Below are 18836 nucleotides of genomic sequence, written 5' to 3' on the forward strand. Positions count from 1 at the left end.
CGCAGTGGCGTAATCTTTTGCGGTCTATCGGTTGCTTTGCGATTCTTTCACGTAAACGGTAACGTAAAATGGCGAATTGGAATTGTTATTTACTTGCGCGAACTATATCGAAATAACTAGAATACAATTTAAGGAGTATTTACTACTGCCGAATTCGGGATTGTGTATTTATTTCTTCTTCCACAAACAACTGTAAGTATCATGGTTGTCAATTTAATAAAAAATTTATAACGTGTGCACTAGACGTCGACTCATATTCAAGTCGGTAATTCCGCATGTTTTTTATATGAAATTGACAATAAAATAGCTTTATAACATAGCAAAATGTAAATGTTCTTAGTGCTATTTCATTATAATTTTTGCTTAAGATAATTGAAATTTTGAAATAAGGTTATGGTAAAATTCTCAAACAGTTCTACCGTCATTTACTTCGCACGTTTTGATGTTGAATTGTAAATATATTTTATTATACATAGTAATATGTGTATTTCTAGTGCACGTGTTTACTTTTAATTTATTATTTTAATTTCTTAACGGATATATGGAAACCAGGTCGATTTGTTTCTTTGTTTTCTAGGTTATGATTCTGTGAAATTTAACTATTTCTCATAATTGAGATATTATTTCAAATTCTCATTTTGTATTTACAAGTGTAAAAACAATAATAATATTAGAAATCACACACAACACACACGCGCGCGCACGCACGCATGCACGCACGCATGCACGCAAGTACGCACACACCTACACGCACAGAGTAGAGATAATTTTTACATTCAATTTTATTCTGTACTTACATACTTACATATTATAATTCAAAATATCATATTAATTATTAACTTATATTACATGTGTTATAAAAACTCCAATAATTTGTTAGAGATTTCCTCATCTGAATTTCAACATATCTCTTGTATTTAAATCTATTGAAAATTTATTGTAACTGTAAAATATATATTTAAATCATGTATTTTTATTGCATTGAGTAATAATTATTATAGTTATTGACAAAGTGATAATAAAAATATACAAATTTCCAAACAAAATATCTTAGAAACACATTCTTACTACAATGCTTATTTTATTAACAATACTTAGCAATATTTTATTAACAAATTTCTTTTCTGTGTTCTATGTTTTCGATGATACTTTGTACTTGATTAGATTTATATGGTTTTATACATGTATGTTGTGAACTATATTATTCACATTTATTCAGAAGTACTTTATGAGATTCTGTATAAAGCACTCTATGAACTATTTGAATATATTAATTAAAGGTAATTTTAATAAGTCGGGTGGAGAAAATAATTTTGTGAGAAAACTGTATTTTTATTATCAAAAGAATATTTTAATTATTAATATTATTGAATATGTATATATATATATATAGCATGTCCTGTTTATCGGTTTACAAGCTATTATATCCTTAACTATTGCAAATACTAAAAAATGTTTCATATGAAAATTGTTTGATTTTGTGAGAGAACAAGATTTTTTTAGTTTTTTATTTAAAGGGATTTGCAATGCCAATATAATGTTTTTTAAATTGAACTACATTTTTTTATATGCCACCTGATGCATTCTTTAATTCTCTACAGGAAAGTACATATTAAAGAACTCGGGTTGAAAAATGATTAGTGTAAAATATATTTTAACTTCAATTTTGTAAAACTTATTGTTTGGAAGACAAAGAAATCGTAAACATAAAAACACAGCGTTGTCTTTTCTTGTCTTTCATATGATAAGTTTTACTAGATTAAAGTCAAAAAATGCATCAAATAATGTATAGAAAAATGTACACATGTAGTTCCATTTAAAGAAGTTACATTGGCATTGAAATTTCTTTAAATAAGAATGTAAACAATATCTTACTAAGTTTCCCCCATGAAATCAAACAACTTTCATATGAAACATTTTTTAGTATTTTCAATAATTAAGGAAATATAGCGCATGTACAAATAAACAAGATATACTGTATGTATATGTGTATTACATTTTTGTAAACAGAAGATATAAATATTTTATATTAGCGAAAATGCACAAAATTTTAGAAAATATTTAGACAATCATAAAAGTTTTAATTATATATAAATCGAACTATTATGTAAATTCTATTAGTTAATATTATTAGAGAATAGTGAAATCATTACTTTTTAATAATATAGGAGTTTTGTAGTAAACTTTTTCTTTGTTAATGAAGTATTTATAGAGGACATTAAACATCATATTCTCAATAATATATTATTTACATTTTTATTAAGCTATTGCTATTGATATGAGAATACGTATTATATATATGATAATAGGACGTATCTCACAATGTGAAATAAAATAAACCTAAATATATTATGAAACTTCTTAAACATTGTATAGTACAGAAAATTGTGTAATTTAATATTCACATAAATTTGTCTGTATGCTATTTAAATAATTTCAAGATCATACAAATTCTCTTTCTTAAAATTTTGCATGCTACTATAAATTAGAAAGATATTTTTGTCTATAAGGTTTATTAGAATATATTCTTTACATGAAGAAAATAATAGCTTTTTATTGTTAAAATTGTAAATCTTTGAAGCACATGTTGTACAACAATTTTTATATAGTTTGATCTTGCAACAGAAATTTATGTTTAGATTTCATTTTTAATTGTGATGTGATTTAAGGTGGTTTTAAGCAATATTTAAAAAGCTGTGTGTAGGAGACTACTTAAGAAGTTTTACTTTATGTCTATTTATAAATAAAATAAAATATTTTTGGTATGCTTTCTATATTTATTAATGTTATATTTTGTAGTTCAATAAGATCTTGTTCTAGTTTCTATATACATATATAATATATACCTATTTTAAACATCTATCATAATATACATGAAATGTAATTAAAAAAAAGATTTTATAAAATAAATGTAAAGTATTAATTTAAGAAAAAGTATAATTGCCATTCAGTTTGGGAATAAAATACTTTTTGCAAATATGTGATTTTTTATCTATAATTGGTATATGTAATTCTTTCGATATAGGTAAACAGTTTTATCATCAGTAATGTTATTATTCTTTGGTTTTACAAATCTGAACAAAAATTTAATATGATATGCATTCCAAAAAGCAATGATGCAAATATATATTATCATTAACCAAGGTTAATTTAACCTGATCTAATATTACACTACATTTTTATTTTTAATGTTTGTTTATGTATTTTTATATTCACATTTTCTATGAAATAATAAAGCTTAACTTATGTAAACATATATCATAGAAAAACACAAGTAATCTTAAATTACTTTTAATAGGTTTTATTGTGCAGATACTAATTCATCGTTCTACAGATATGATACTGATGGACTGGTGTAATTTGGCATAGTAGTGACATTGATTCATTTGATCTACATTGATTGACAAAAAATCATATTTGCAAGCATTTAAGTCTTAAATACTATGGCACAATATTATAATTTCGTGACCAATGCCAGTGGTACATTAACACTTCAAGAAGTACAGAGAATTTGCTCTGTTGAGGGACAAAGTGTACAATTAGTTGTTGAAGACATAAATAATGGTGGTAATGGTTCTCAACAATTTTTGGCTTATGCCACTGCACCACAAAACAGCGGGCAAGCGATATTTTCACAGCAAATTAATTTAGGGAGTCAAATTTCTGCAACACAATTGGAGCAAGGGTAATTTGTGCGCATGCATTTTAATTATCCAAATATTGAAGTAGCAGTGTAGTATCTTCGTGCTTTTAGTCTTTTGTGTGTGTATGAGTGTGTGTGTATATATATATATATATATACACACATACACACACATTAATATACATATTGCAATATAAGAACTGTTAGATACTCGAGGAAAACAAAGGGGGTATTGGTATGTGGTGCTTATTATGAAAACTAAATATCAATTATACAGCATGTTATTAGAATATAACAAATATTTTTATTCATGTTGCATTATGAAAATATATTTTATAGTATGTAATACGATTGCAATTATATAATAATTTAAATAAATTATTTTAATTACACACAATTTTGTAAATAGATTTATATAATTTCATGTATATGTATAATGTGTTTAGAATAAAATTATATTGTGTCAGCATTTAAATTTGTAATTCTAACAGACAATTATGTCTGTTTTGATATGTTTTATAGAAATATAGCATATTAATAAAAACTTCTTAAGGTTGTCTTCTAGCTATATATATAGAAACATGATGTATTAAAAAAGTTATGAATTTGCTTCTGTTAATAAAATTATTAAGAATAATAGTGCATTGTTTATTTGTAACACTGAAATGTAAATTTAAAATATATTACACTAGTGTATATATATATATACATACATATATGTGTGTATATGTATATGTATATGTATATGTATTGTACATGTGTGCCTCAAAGAAATCTTTTGTAATTACACAGTAGGTTTACTGATTTAATAATGAAATATTGTATTTGGGTAATCTAAATCATAGTAAATTTATGTAAGCATGTAAAATCTGGGCATATCATATCAATTTCATTATTCACTTCGTGTCACTTTATGAAATAAGTCACAACAAACAAGTATAGAAATATAACACAACAAATAAGTGTAATTATATCATTCATTCATTGAATATCGAATGTATTAACAATTTGCTAAAATTATAAAATATCATAAAATTATAATCATATAACATGATAGGAACACATAACTATGAAAGAATAAACCAATTTCAAATATAAGGTATAATGTACACTAATAAACCAAATATTTTTAAATAATAATAATATGATGAAATATATGTTTCTGAACTTCTTTATTTTATTAAATATTAATATATATTTGCCATTTATGTATACATATAATTATATCACATTAAATTTTCTGTGTTTTGAAATTTGTTTTTCCTAAATTTTGTTTAATGATTTATATGCATCTGTTAGCTCTATGGGTTCTATAATTAATTGTTCACATAACAATAATATTACCAAACTTATCTTAAAAAGTTCGTATGCAATGAGTTATAATACAAGTACATTAAAATGTACTTTTTATTAACATAACCCATTTAATAGTATTTGTATTAAAGTATCATGGTGCTGACCTTATAAAATTAAAAATTTTGTATTTGGTAATATAGTATTTGTATCAGAATATATATGAAATGGAAGAATTAATTATATTTTATAGAATGCAATTAAAATATAGCAATGCACCCCTTTTTCCTCGTGCTTCTCACTTATAAACATTATACACATAATTGACATGTAGGGACCATAAAACATATCTTCAATCACAATTTATTCAATTTGTCATCAGAACCATTCATTAGAAATATATTTAGTAGATTTATAAATGTATACTAATGACTCAGACAGGAAGTAGTTTGCACTATTTTGTTAAAATATTCGTTGTTTTGAGTTTTCTCATATTTCAACTTATTGAAATGATGCATTTTTACTTTCAGACAAAACGTTTTTATAATCAAAACAAATACAAATGAATTAACTTCACCCCAAGGTGTATTAAAGGCTACGACAGTAAATGATAATACTGTAGGAGGGAACATTGTAAACATTGTGGATAATAAAGGTAAATTTAATGAATTTGTATATCATCTTAATAGTGCATTAAATCAAAGAATTTACACTAATATGTAAAAGGAAAAGTTTTATGGTTACAATGAAGGAATAAAGCAATTTATAAGAACATTGTTTTCTTATTTAGGTTCCAAAACATTTATAGGTTGTAATAATGATGGACAACAAATACAATGGATAAAAATGCAAGAAAATAGTATTAATGTAAATGCAGTTTCAAAACAGAATGCATTGATATCAGAAAAAATTCAAACTGGCAATTTAAATGAAAATCAAAATAATACTTCTTCACAAGTAAGTGTAAAGAATCATAATAGTTTTATTTTGCAAATTATTAAGTGCAATAACAGTTGTATATTTTTAGAATCTTCTACATGGACTTTGTGAATTATCTTCATCGAATACTGAAATTGTAAAAAGAAAACCACTTAAATCATACCAAAACAGAAATCGATTATCAACAAATAGTGTACAAATAGGAACATCATCCATTGACAGGGTGAATGTAACAAATAACATTGGAACTCAAATACCAAACGCTAATGCGTCTATCAGAGCATCTACACCATTTTGTAATAAAACAATTAGTCCCATTGGACAGAATGTGACACAAATTTCTACACAAATACATTCTCCTTTGAGTACAGTTCATAGTAGACCTCAAGCTCCTACCTTGCCAAAAAGTTCCTTAAAAGTGCAACAGCCTAAAATGGAACAAACAAGATTAAAACAAATGCAAAATCAAAGACAAGTGCAAAATGATCAAAGATTACAAGGAAATAATATGCAGAAATTATCAAATATTGCTTCACAATCAGTGCAAAGTTCATTGAATAATCCACGGCAACAAACAACTACAAATTCAGTACAACAGAAACAAATGTCATCGTCATCACAATTACAATTTCAGAAACAAACCATATCACAAAAATCTCAGTATGAACAATCACCACTTTCACCTCCATCTCAAAATGTGCTTAATACTATGGATGTTGAATCTCTGGAATCTTCATCAGTCAGTGAAAAAGATCCAATAAATCAACAAAGTTTTCCTTCGCAAACTGATTCAGAAAATGGTTCTACTGAAAGTATCGCTTATCTTGAAAAAGTTATTCATAATCCAACAAATACTAAAGTTCAACCTCAAATACAAGGAAATACTGCAAAAATGTTAGTTATGCTTTCAAATGGTGAACAGAGATTAATTACATTTGACATACCTAACGAAGATTGTACAGTTCAAGATTTACTGGAACAGGTATGTTAATAGTCACCAAAAGAAATTTTACAAAAATTGTTAATTGAATTAATTAAAAATGATTTGCATTTGTAGGCAAATATTGTATTTTGTGGAAAAACAAGTGTCTCTTTAGTTTCCGATCCTATGTTGGGTATCAATTACATTGTAGAAGCTGGGCCTGGTGCAGTTGCTTCATATGATATGAGTGAAAATGATAGTTCTCAAGATAGTGCAAATACTAATTTAGAGAATTCTCATAGGTAAGCTTTTAAATATATCACTGATTGAAGTTAACACATAAAATATTTTTATATATTATATTGAACATTTCAGTTCACCAGATGAGAATAGTAATCCTGTACAACAAAATGAGGTAAGTTGTAATTTTTTAGTTTTATACAACTTCTGATAATATATAAAACATTTATTTAATTTTTGGTTTGTAATAATATAATTTATATAAACATTTTTATAATTATGTATTTCATATTTATGCATAAAAAGCAGTAACACTGTAAGCATGTTTTGCTTAACTAAAATGAAATCATGCTAGAGAAGTATTCAATCTCTTTTTGAAGGAATAATAAAATAAAAATTATTTTAATTTTGATACATGAAATAAAATATATTACATAGATGTATATATTTTTGAAGCCTAGCTTGAAAGCTAGTTTGTAACTGCACTAAAAATCTATAAAATTTCTATGAATGTTAACGTCATAACTAAGTTATATAACTATTACCAGAATAAAAATGAATAATAATAAAATATGAAACAATAACAAATCAAATTATCATAAGAATTATGTGAAAAATAAATGTCATAAATAATTAATATATAAATTTTGGTTGATACATGAATTTTTAATGCAATTAATATGTGAATTGATTGAACCATTTTTTCACAAAAATGTTTATATAACGCATCTCTTCGTATTTGTAATGATTGATATTGCATGAAAGTAACAAATTATTTAATATTGACGAAACAATGTGTAAAATGCATGAAGCCTCTTTTTAAATTGCTTATATATTTAAACATTGAAAAGCTACACATAGAGATTAATTTTAGAGAGTAATTACACATCAAATTTCTCTTTAAATTTATTACCTTAATTTAAAATCGAAGTATAACAATACACGTGTAACATCTATCATGAATTGTTAAATCTATATATTAAATGATATAGTTATATTGTTAAGTATAAGTTTAAATTAGATATTTAATTTTTATATTTCGGCTAAGAATGTTCTTTGGCATGAAATTTAAATTTTTATTTCATTAAAGGCATTTACATAGCATTTCTAAAAATTTTAACGGAATTACTGACAAAAATAATTATTAATTAGGAACATCATATAAATTATCATTTACATACATCATTTGTCATATAGACAAATACTATTATTGAAACAATTAAATAAACAAAAATATAGAATGTAGAATATTAAAATTATGACTACAGTGCACACATTGAATGGTCCACGTTTTTCGTAAATTTTAATCATTCTATTATCATAGCACAATTATATTTATTTATAATATGGTAACATATTACATAACAATGAATTTTATTTCTTTTACATATAATAAAGATATTTTTTTAATATAAATGTATTTTTCATATCTTTTATTTATTATTTTCGATATGTCTTGCAGGAACCTATATACATTGAAGGAATGTTGGCTGTCTGTTCCCATTGCGGTATCAGTTCTATTGACTTTAATCGATGTCTAAGATGTAAAAGAAAATTACCCAAAGATGTGAAATCTATATCAATGACAATGGGTATGCAAGAAAAGAAAGAAACAATGCTAACCATTGACGTAAGGATTATAAGGCTCTAAAAAATCAATATTCTAGATCTATCTAAGATTAAAATTTGTGATATTAACTTGTCATCTCCGTATAAATTTAATTTAAAGTCCATTATAATATCTATTTTACGAAATGTAATATAAATACTTTATGATACAAATATAATTTATAATATAAATCTTTAGGTTTGTATTATTATGTTCATTTTTTGTAGACTTTTTACAAGAAAAATAACGAACGAAATTCATCGGCAAAATTAGAGAAATTGGAGCGAGATGGGTCTGTGTATAAACGTGGAAGGGGAAGAGGAAGAGGTGGCGTTTCAAGACCAAGGCCTATTCATAAAGAGCCAGGTAGAAAAAATAATTTATATGATTTTATTCAACGATACAATATTATCTTGTGTAAGTTTAAACAGTATGGCTGAACATCTCTGTTGCATCTGAATATAGCAGAAAGAAAAATGAGCAAAATAACACAATTTTCCAAAAGGAAATATGATAGTGGAAGGAATATTTTTCTCAAGGTCATCAATATTTTTTTAAATGGAACCATATGTTTTATTTAGTGCTTGAACTAAAGAGAAATTAAAAACAAAAATCAATGGTATGTATTTACATTGTATGCCTAACACACTGCGAGATATTTGATGTGAAAGATATATAGAAATAAATGCTTAAGAAATATTTATTTGAATGTACATCCTAACTTTGCTACTTTGTATATTTGACACATTATTCAAGTAATATCTATAATACAATCATGTCTACACAAGAGATTATATTCATGATTAAAAGTGATTTATTGTTTAAAATCATAATAATGTGAAGTAACATATTTAGCTTCTTTTGATTACTTGTTAAATGATCGATGACGATAACATTCATGTTAATAATGACATAATTTATAGTAAACACTACTTCATATACATATGTATTAATTTTCATTATTATTATTGTTATACGTCTATACATGCTAAACGTCTAAAATATTAATAGTTTATGTTTCTTTAAATTTGTAAATTTTTTAAAGCTTTACATTTTCTTCTTTTTTTTTTCGAATTTTTCCGAACTATAAATGTGTTGTAGGTCTTGTCTCATATATTATTTCGCGATGTGTCTAAATATATAAATAAGTTAATACTTTCTTTTTCTTTTTTATTGTAATGTTAGAGATTTGAATAAAGGCATTAATAATTTAGAAAAACATGGAACGAACGACCTTGAGAAAAATACTGTTTCTATTACCGTATTTTTGTGTCTTACAATTGAATCGAATAATCTTTATTACTATAATTATGTTTATATACAACAAAAATTTTGAAGTGAATTCTTTTATATATCTTATGACATACAGACAGCTCAGACATGATATTTCTTATACAGAGTGTCTGACAATATCATCTGACGAAGAGGAGGAAAGCAAAATTAAAAGATCGGACGGCTCTAGTAACAATATATTTTCAAACGACGCAAGTAATAATTTTAGTGAAGAAATGGAAACCATTCTTGAGAAGGAACCCGTAATTACGAACAATTCTATTTCTAGCGTGAGTTCTGATTATGCTATGGAGAGTGAAGATATTAAAGGTATCTTGCAATATGCTTCATATTTTACGTATTTTACATATGTATATGACTTCTATAAAATACGTTGATTCCAATTTATTGCATTTTGAATGTAATTATATATAAAATGAGAAAACGTGAAAATAAATATTTTCAGATAATTCTCTTCAATCTCCACATACTTCTTTGTTGTGTCGAACAGTAAGGATAGGATCTTATAAATATGTTCCTCGAGAGAGAGTCATAATCTCGCAAACTGGAGTAAGATTTGGTGTACCCCTATTAGAAGATGGTAATCCTTTACTAATTATTATATGTTCATAATTATATGTTATTTTGATAGGTATTTGTCATATAAAAATATTCGCGCATTTTTGTTGCAGATAAAACTTTCGTAGCATTAGAAGTTAAAATCCAAGATATAGTAAAAGTGCTAATTCATTTTGGCAAAGCAATGCCAGTGCTTTTCTTTTATACATCTACTAATACTGGAGCTATGATTCGCGAATTATTAGGAATGCAGGATCCAAAAGGGCCATATTATGATCCTGCTGGAAAAGGTATCAACTTTAAAATATATTATACTTTATAATATATTTTACATATATATATATATATAATTATAAATGAAATGAGAATGTTAACATTTTTACAGATCATACACATAAACGTATAACTTTACTACCAGAGAAATTATCCGAAGAATCGAAAGTTGTGCTAAAATCTTTATTTTCGCGAAGACGCTTGTTAGAAGAATTAAGCTCAAAGGAGGCAAATGATATCCTTGTACGAGCATCGCCGAAAGATGTGAGTAATATATGTTATTGATAAGTATGTAAAATTACTATCTCTCAAATATAATTCACCTTCTTTCAGAAGCTAAAAATACAAAGCTCATCTAGAAAAGAAAACCAAACTGGAACAACAACTAATTCAAATGTCAATGGCGGTATACAGACGTAAGAAACAAATTTAATTACAGAATTAGAATAAATAATCATATTTATACTATTTCCTTTTTTTTCTTCTTATTTTACTTGGGAATGAGTTGATGGTAACAATTAATATTTTAAATTGAAACTTATACTTTTTATTATATTTATAGTTTCTATAACTAATATTGAAACTTCTTCATTCTCGGGATATTTTTCAAAGCTGGTCAAATAAATGTTAACATAATCTGTTTCTTCTTATATTCTCCACTTTTGTTTGAAACATTTCCTTTTTACAATTAACAGTTTTCACTTTTCGTATAATGTACGATTTGTTATTTACAGAATAACTGTATATCCTCCACCACCTGCAAAAGGCGGTATAGCGATTAACACTGAAGATTATTTATGTCTTGGGGAGGATCAGTTTTTAAACGATGTAATTATAGACTTCTATCTAAAATATTTGACACTGGAGGTTTTATCAGAATCTGATCAACATAGAACTCATGTATTCAGTTCATATTTTTATAAACGATTAACAAGTCCACATGCTCAAGCAGGTGAAAGTAATGTACCTCTTTCACCCGCTGCCAAGAGACATGCAAGAGTACAAAAGTGGACGAAAAACGTTAACATATTTGAAAAAGATTTTATTATAATTCCTATAAATGAACAGTAAGTACTTATCTTTCTCAAATGCTCAATTCTGTTTTTATGTCTCTATTTAATCTAAAATATTTCCAAGTGACACTTGTTATATAAAATAATATTACAGTGCCCATTGGTTTTTGGCTATTATTTGTTTCCCTGGTTTGGTGGGTAAAGTTTTTGCACAGCCAAAACGATGTGATGAAAATGATGTTCGCAAGACTGTACAAAAAAGTAAAAAATTAAAGGAAGTAAAACTACAAGCTGTCACGATTGGAAGTACGACTCTCAAACCAGTGACAACTACTGTGACTATAGATCAAGGTGATGATGGTTCAGAAAGAGACGAAGCTGAAGGCGATGACGAAGAAATGGAGATGGATAGCGAAGATGATGTAAGTGTGGCGCAAACTAAGTTGTGTTTTAATATAGATTATAATAAATTATAAATGTATCAAAGTATATGCTATTGGCAATTTCTAATGTAGGATGAATCAGAAAATGCAGAAAATAAAGGTTTATCTTCAAATGTCGAACCAAATATACAGCAGGAGAAAGAGACTATAAAAGTGTAAGTATTTGCATATACTTTTAAAACAAGTGACGTTCCAAATAGGATACTATATTTATTCATATTTTTATTTTATTTTTTATAGACCCTGCATATTAATATTTGACTCTCTTGCGGGGGCAAGTAGAGCACGTGTAGTAGCTACATTAAGAGATTACTTAAGCTGTGAGTATGTTGCAAAAATGGGAAATGAGAAAGTGTTTTCAAAAGATACTATTAAAGGAGCATCGTTGAAAGTTCCTCAGCAATCAAATTTCACTGATTGCGGATTATATGTATTACAATACGTAGAGAGCTTCTTTAAAGTAGGTTTATTTTTTTAGTTTATATCATTGGTATAATTGGTAGACGAGGTAGCATTACAAATTGTACAATAATAAATTTTTTTTCCAGAATCCCATTAAAGATTATACATTGCCAATAAAGACACTGAAAAATTGGTTTGAGGAAATAGTAGTAACAAGGAAAAGGGAAGAACTCTCTAAACTATTGATTAACTTAATGATTGCAGGAAAAGGAGATAGAAATATAACAATACCAACTGTAAATTTTCCCACACAAGATGGTAAACTAAAAACTAAGGCTGAGAATCATGTTGATATAAAATCTGTGAAAACAGATGTTGAAGATAAGAAAAAGCCTATACTAGATGGGGAAAATCGTATTAGTAATAATATACCAAATCAAGCAGAAAATACAGAACCAACTACTGAGGTAGTTAGTAGAACTACATACCAGATCATTCCGTATTCTCCATGTACAAGTTCTAGTTCATCTGAAAGTAATTCAACAGAAATGTTTACTGAGACTAAGACTCCACATCCAAGGTAAATACAAAATTTTACAATTTAACCTATTGTTAAATACAAATTATTCTGCGATAAAACCGACAAACTTTAATTAATTAATTTTTATTGTAGATCTTCAAGCGAAACGATGTCCTACTTAAAGTCAAAACGGATTTCCAGGTTAATGATAAAAACTGAGAATCAAGATGATTCTCAAGCGGCCAAAAAGCACAAAGGAGAATCATTTGATTCTTGTAAATAAATGTTACTTTCTTTTTTATAATGATAAAGTTAGTCCACACTCATAAATAAACATGGAATCATTTACCTATGTAATAAATGTAGTTAATACTTCATAAAACGAATAAAAACATCCAATCATAACTGTATAAACTGAAAGTTTTATTTGCTTTCATAACGATTATTTTTGTGTTAATCAGAAATAGACAATCGTATTATAAAATTTATTTATCATTTGCACTTTAAAGACATTTTTGTAATCTCGAGTAGTAAAAACATTTAGTACTTTAAATATGTAGAACTAAGTATTTAGTTGATTGTTTGAGCGTTAAATCCATACGTCTTTTCGGGCATACCGGTTTTATTTCGTTACAATTCAGGTCAACTAACTGTATAAATGTCATTATGGTGTAGAATTTACTGCATTCAGTAGTCTGAATTGTTTGGAAACAAACGAATGTTATGGAATTAAAAATTTATAACCGGTCAGATCAAATTATTCTTTAAAGGTTGTAATACAAACACAATTTGTAAGCATTAAATTTACATTGTTATAAGCATGAATGGAAGATTTATAATTTATTCTTCTACACGTGTACATAAATTTGCTTTTCGATTTTTGAAATACGAATCAAAGTAACGATATGAACAAGTAAATTGAATAAATAAAGTGAATGAAATGCTTCTAGTTAGTTGCAAAATAATTGAATAATACTTGGTGACAGGTATAACTGTTATTCATATTTAGGAAAAATTGTCTGTTCAGTTTCGTCATAAGATTATTTTGAAACATATTCGATATCTAACGTGATGCGGATGTACAACCAGGTAATTTGGGAGACCAGCTATTTAAAGCTACGCGACATATTCACACAAATATATTCAATTACACTCGATGGTTTTAAATAACAGCTAAGCAAAATCTTGCTGTGCGCGAAAGAAAGGAAGAGATCGAGAAATAGATTTACAAGCATTGTGTGAATGTTTGCTCGGGAAGAGATGAGAAAAGCGAATGAAATTTGGTGGTAAATATGTAAGTTTATATTATGTTCACGAGAATCACTTGAAACCATAGTTTGTCGAATGCTGTTTTGCGTAATATTTTGCTGTTGCATAATGTTCCTATATTTTCTATATACATACATGTATTATAATGTTAATGTGTAATAACTTACAAACTTAAAGTTAACTATACTTTGATGCTAAATATATTATTTTTCTAGACCAGAATACATGTAACAATATACTCGCGCATTGTTACTGTAAGAGTACGATTAAATTATTATGGTAGATTGTTTTTAACAACTTTTTTAGTGTACGAAATATTGACAATAATTGCATTATGATTTCTTGTTATGCTTGTAGTTTGGGCCACGATATAGGCAGCCTGGATTAAAAGTATTCGTATAATATGAACGTGAAAATTGGGAAGACTGTGTTCTTTATGTTAATAATTACATTGATATACAGATGATCGCACGTTATACATCAATGTTAGCAGTAATAAATATAACAAAATAAAAGAGTTAACTGCGGTACTTTGTAACATATGACAATCGAAAATTCACATAAGGGAAAAAAGTATTCGTACATTACGATAGATTATCAATTTATATTACAATTAATATTTTGTAAGATTGCCCTTTCCACGAATAATCGTTTGCATTCTATTTATCATGAAGTGTATTAAGTTTTTAACAAAATTTACTGATATTTTACTCCATTGTTCTCGCAGAGCCTCTTCAAGATATTTGTTTGGTTTCATATGGTGTTTTGTTATTCTTTTTCCGAATTCCCACTATATGTGCTCAAGTTTTAAGCTCGACGATTACGGTCGGATAGGTAATGTATGGGGTGCACTATACCAGCAGTCATTGACATATATAAACATTTATTCATGATTTTGTAATTCTGTTTTTTTTTTTTTTTTAGTTTCCGTTTTACGATATCGAGCTTGTGCATACTACATTCGATCAACACCATGGCTGCAACGATAATCGCTTTGGCAGTTTCTACACTGTATATTGTATTTACAAGTCTCATAGCTTACTGGATGAGAAGATATACCAACTATTATATACAGGATCCGTTTGTAAGGTCCCTATTTTTAGAAGGTATTGCTACCGGTGAACTTTGCGGAGCATGTTTCGAATTAATAATAAGTAAGTTTACCGAATTTATCGTCAATAATTTCTAATTGGTAACTCTATAAATTTTACAAAATTTGATACGAAATTTATTAAACTAATAATGTTTTTACTTATGTACATGTATATGTATATATGTATCGAATTTTATTCTTTTCTTTTTTTTTATGTGTACCTGTAACAGCTAATATTTTTTAATGGAATGCTATGTACAATTACAATTCTATCAACGTCAAATTATAAGAACGTTATATTTTTTCTGTATAAATTTTTCAGTACATATTCTCTGTTTTAATTATAATGTACCTTAGTTGCGGATAACTGGGGTGTTTCTATGTACGGCGTATATTTATTCGTACTGACGATTTGGTGGTCTATAAATTGGGAAGACGCTACCGCTTGTCCCTACACGCACATCGAAGACGTTGTCAATGGAACGAAGTCAGTGCGCGATGCTTTCCTTTTAATATGGGCCGAACTTGTCGGCGGTCTTGCCGTTTTTAGATACGTTCAATTACTTTGGGCACTCGAAATTGTTTCGACGCACAAACACAAAGCATTCGAAGATTGTACTACCGATCTGCAAGTAAGTGCGATAATAAATTACAAACTTTTCTCGACTGTTTGTAATAGGCTCGCTTCTTTCGTTCGAAAATCTAACAAAAATAGTCTTTTCGCGATAGTGACGTATGCAAGAACATAAGATAAAAATCATTACATTTTTTGTGAATCTTTGAGACTATTATAATAGCCTCGTTAACGTTAGTACCCTATCGGGATATATGAGATTAAAAAATCATAGTTTACATAAATTCTAGCGAAAATTATGCGAGCGTCTCTTCTATCTTTAAGGTGCCTGTAATATTTGGAGCATTTATAGAATGCGTGGCAACTTGTATATATAGGGTGGTCTCACGTGGCTTGAGCGAGATAAATTCGAAGATTAGTGTTATTCTTGATTCCTTCGTTGGAACAACTTTGGTTATTGCAGGTTTGATTAATTTATATCACGATTCGTCTTGTAAACAATTTTTTTCATTTATTTACCTACGTTAACCTTTAGTTATTTACATATCCCTTTTAGTTTTCTAATTACAGGGTATCTAAGCTGTATAAAAATAGAAACTTTCATTCGTTTTTGTACATATATTCTTTCGCGGTTTATAAATATTTAGATTTAGATGTTTCATACGACTTTAATAGGTCAACGCAATCGCCTTTAACAAATTAATATAAACTAATGGGAAATAACAGCTGAATCGATCCATATTTTTGAATACATGTACGTACGTTGTATATGTGTATCCTTATATAATATATATTTCTTTATTCACTCTTGAATTCTTTCAACTCTTTTCTTTCAATGTGGAAATTGTATATAAACTTTTCGAACGTAGGGATATGTTTGAATTATTCGAATATTCGAATATATTCGGATCGTAAATATAATCCTTTTCGTGTTCAAATATATAATAATGTAAGTTTTCCATCGAAAATTGTCTGCTTCGATCATTCGAAGAAATTTCTCTCATCGAGCAATAATAAGTACGAACATAACAACACTTTAAAGTCCTTTGAATTATTACATTTTTTATTATTTTTACAGATGTTTGTTTCCCCAGAAACGATTAAAAATTCGCTTGGAATAACTCGAATAACGCTTAGTTTTTTTTTTCACATTTCCCATATTTCTTTTATTTTCGTTTGTTTTTTCTTCTTATTTCGAGAAAAGTTTCTTTACGATTTCACCTCACTACGATCCTTCCACCTTAATAAATCTGGCATCTTAAAGAAAACATATTACACTTTTCGCGATTTAAGAACTGAAAATGTTTGCGAGTAATCGAATCTGTTCGTTGCAAATATTAGATACTCTGTATTATCGTATGATGGCCATAGATTAGACTCTTGTTTTCGATGTGAACACTTGTTGATGATCGTGTTGATACACTTATACTCGATTTATTTTCACGCTGATTTCAGCTTTCGATTATTCCGGCGGCTACTTCAATCCCGCGCTGGCTACCTCCTTGAAATACGGATGTTTAGGAACTTCCTTTATGGAGCACGTGATAGTCTATTGGGTTGGTGCGTGTGCGGGTTCCATCGCCTCTTTACGAGTATATAGGCTACCGTTTGTTCAACGGTATGTGGAACAATATAAAGAGAAAACGCTTTAAGTCACCGACAGTGAAACATCGGGTCGTTGCACGAGTTTGTTGGTTTTCTGTTTGCCCGACTTTCCCGTTGTTTGTTTTATCTTATTCCCTGTTTTCTGTCTGAGTTACCGTTCTACGAAGTAACGTCTAAGTTTATACATACTTGTATCGAGTCTCTCAGATTGTTACAATATTTGCGCACAAACAATTTCTCGAAAACGGTCACCCTCCTCGCACGTTTACAAAGTAGGAACATTTTTAGATATTGTAGGGTGATGATAGTGCTACGATGATTTGAATTGAAATTAGTGTAAAATTATCCATAGCGAGCGATGCGTGTAATTAGCATAATGTATCATGACTGTACAATAAAAGACTGTACAAATAAAAGTTTTGCGAATAAATTGGAAATATTACATTCTGAGATATTTAGCAAAGCGACGGTATATGTGTTAGACTTTTAAAGAATTTAAAGACTTGAAACGCAATAATCTCACAAAGGCTTACAATAGTAAGCAAAATTTAGTCATAATTGCAATAAATATAGTATTGGAAAAGAAATTGTTTGACTTACAACTGTAAGAATATTAAATGTTAAAAGTTAATGTAAACCCTACGTGATATATATCGTATAATTTCGAAACTTAGAGGTATATATAGTTCGTAATAATTATCCTTTATAAAAGAATACGAAACGAGTCACACATCCGTGAATTATATGTAAATGTTATTACAATATTTATCAAATAATATTATATAAAGAATCTTAGAAGTAGTTCAAAATGTGATCAAAATGTAACAGTGCATAAAGAGAAAGAAAAATGTGAAAGATTTAATAAATTCTACAATAGTGCCAAGATATGTATATCGAGTAAGTATGGGTAGAAAATATGTTTTTAAATTAAGTATAAACTTTCAAGTAGAAAATTTCCAGATCGAATAATTATACAAAGAATTCTGTTTTAGACGACATGTCCAAGTGAATTGCTTCATTCTTGTACATTTCAATGGTCTGTAACAAAACGATAATCTTGTAAGTATTATCAGCTACTAGAAAAAAAAGAAAACGAGCTTGACACGTTGGTGAAAAAGTACGAAAATAAATATGCGTCACTCACACG

The 18836-nt window shown here is 27.6% G+C and overlaps 2 protein-coding genes across 10 annotated transcripts in view; one reads left to right on the forward strand and one right to left on the reverse strand.

Moving 5' to 3' along the window:
• LOC117157951 (uncharacterized) lies at positions 1–18119 on the forward strand. Of its 9 annotated transcripts, XR_013058719.1 has the most exons (24): positions 1–192; positions 3299–3685; positions 5467–5591; positions 5727–5893; positions 5964–6857; positions 6933–7099; positions 7173–7212; positions 8500–8667; positions 8874–9012; positions 10045–10248; positions 10385–10519; positions 10611–10787; positions 10883–11034; positions 11104–11186; positions 11505–11837; positions 11938–12205; positions 12299–12381; positions 12467–12686; positions 12775–13208; positions 13302–14442; positions 14633–14696; positions 14775–15040; positions 15145–15251; positions 15342–15415. XR_013058719.1 is itself a non-coding variant. In XM_076619636.1 (23 exons), the coding sequence occupies exons 2-23, from the start codon at positions 3444–3446 to the stop codon at positions 17734–17736; spliced, it is 4821 nt and encodes a 1606-aa protein (XP_076475751.1). In that variant the 5' UTR covers positions 1–192; positions 3299–3443; the 3' UTR covers positions 17737–18119. The 9 variants fall into 9 exon arrangements, 1 of the variants encoding a protein (XP_076475751.1); XR_013058717.1 differs by lacking the exon at positions 14633–14696; XR_013058718.1 differs by lacking the exon at positions 14633–14696 and having other exon boundaries at positions 14775–14902.
• The window catches only part of LOC117157952 (1-phosphatidylinositol 4,5-bisphosphate phosphodiesterase), a 15253-nt gene continuing 13543 nt past the window's right edge, over positions 17127–18836 (reverse strand). The window contains exon 20 of the mRNA XM_033336321.2: positions 17127–18727. Coding sequence (XP_033192212.2) covers positions 18659–18727 — 69 coding nt within the window. The 3' untranslated portion in view covers positions 17127–18658. The remainder of the gene's footprint in view (positions 18728–18836) is intronic.

The sequence above is a fragment of the Bombus vancouverensis genome, chromosome 6 (assembly GCF_051014615.1).
Source record: "Bombus vancouverensis nearcticus chromosome 6, iyBomVanc1_principal, whole genome shotgun sequence".
NCBI classification, from domain to species: Eukaryota; Metazoa; Arthropoda; class Insecta; order Hymenoptera; family Apidae; genus Bombus; species Bombus vancouverensis.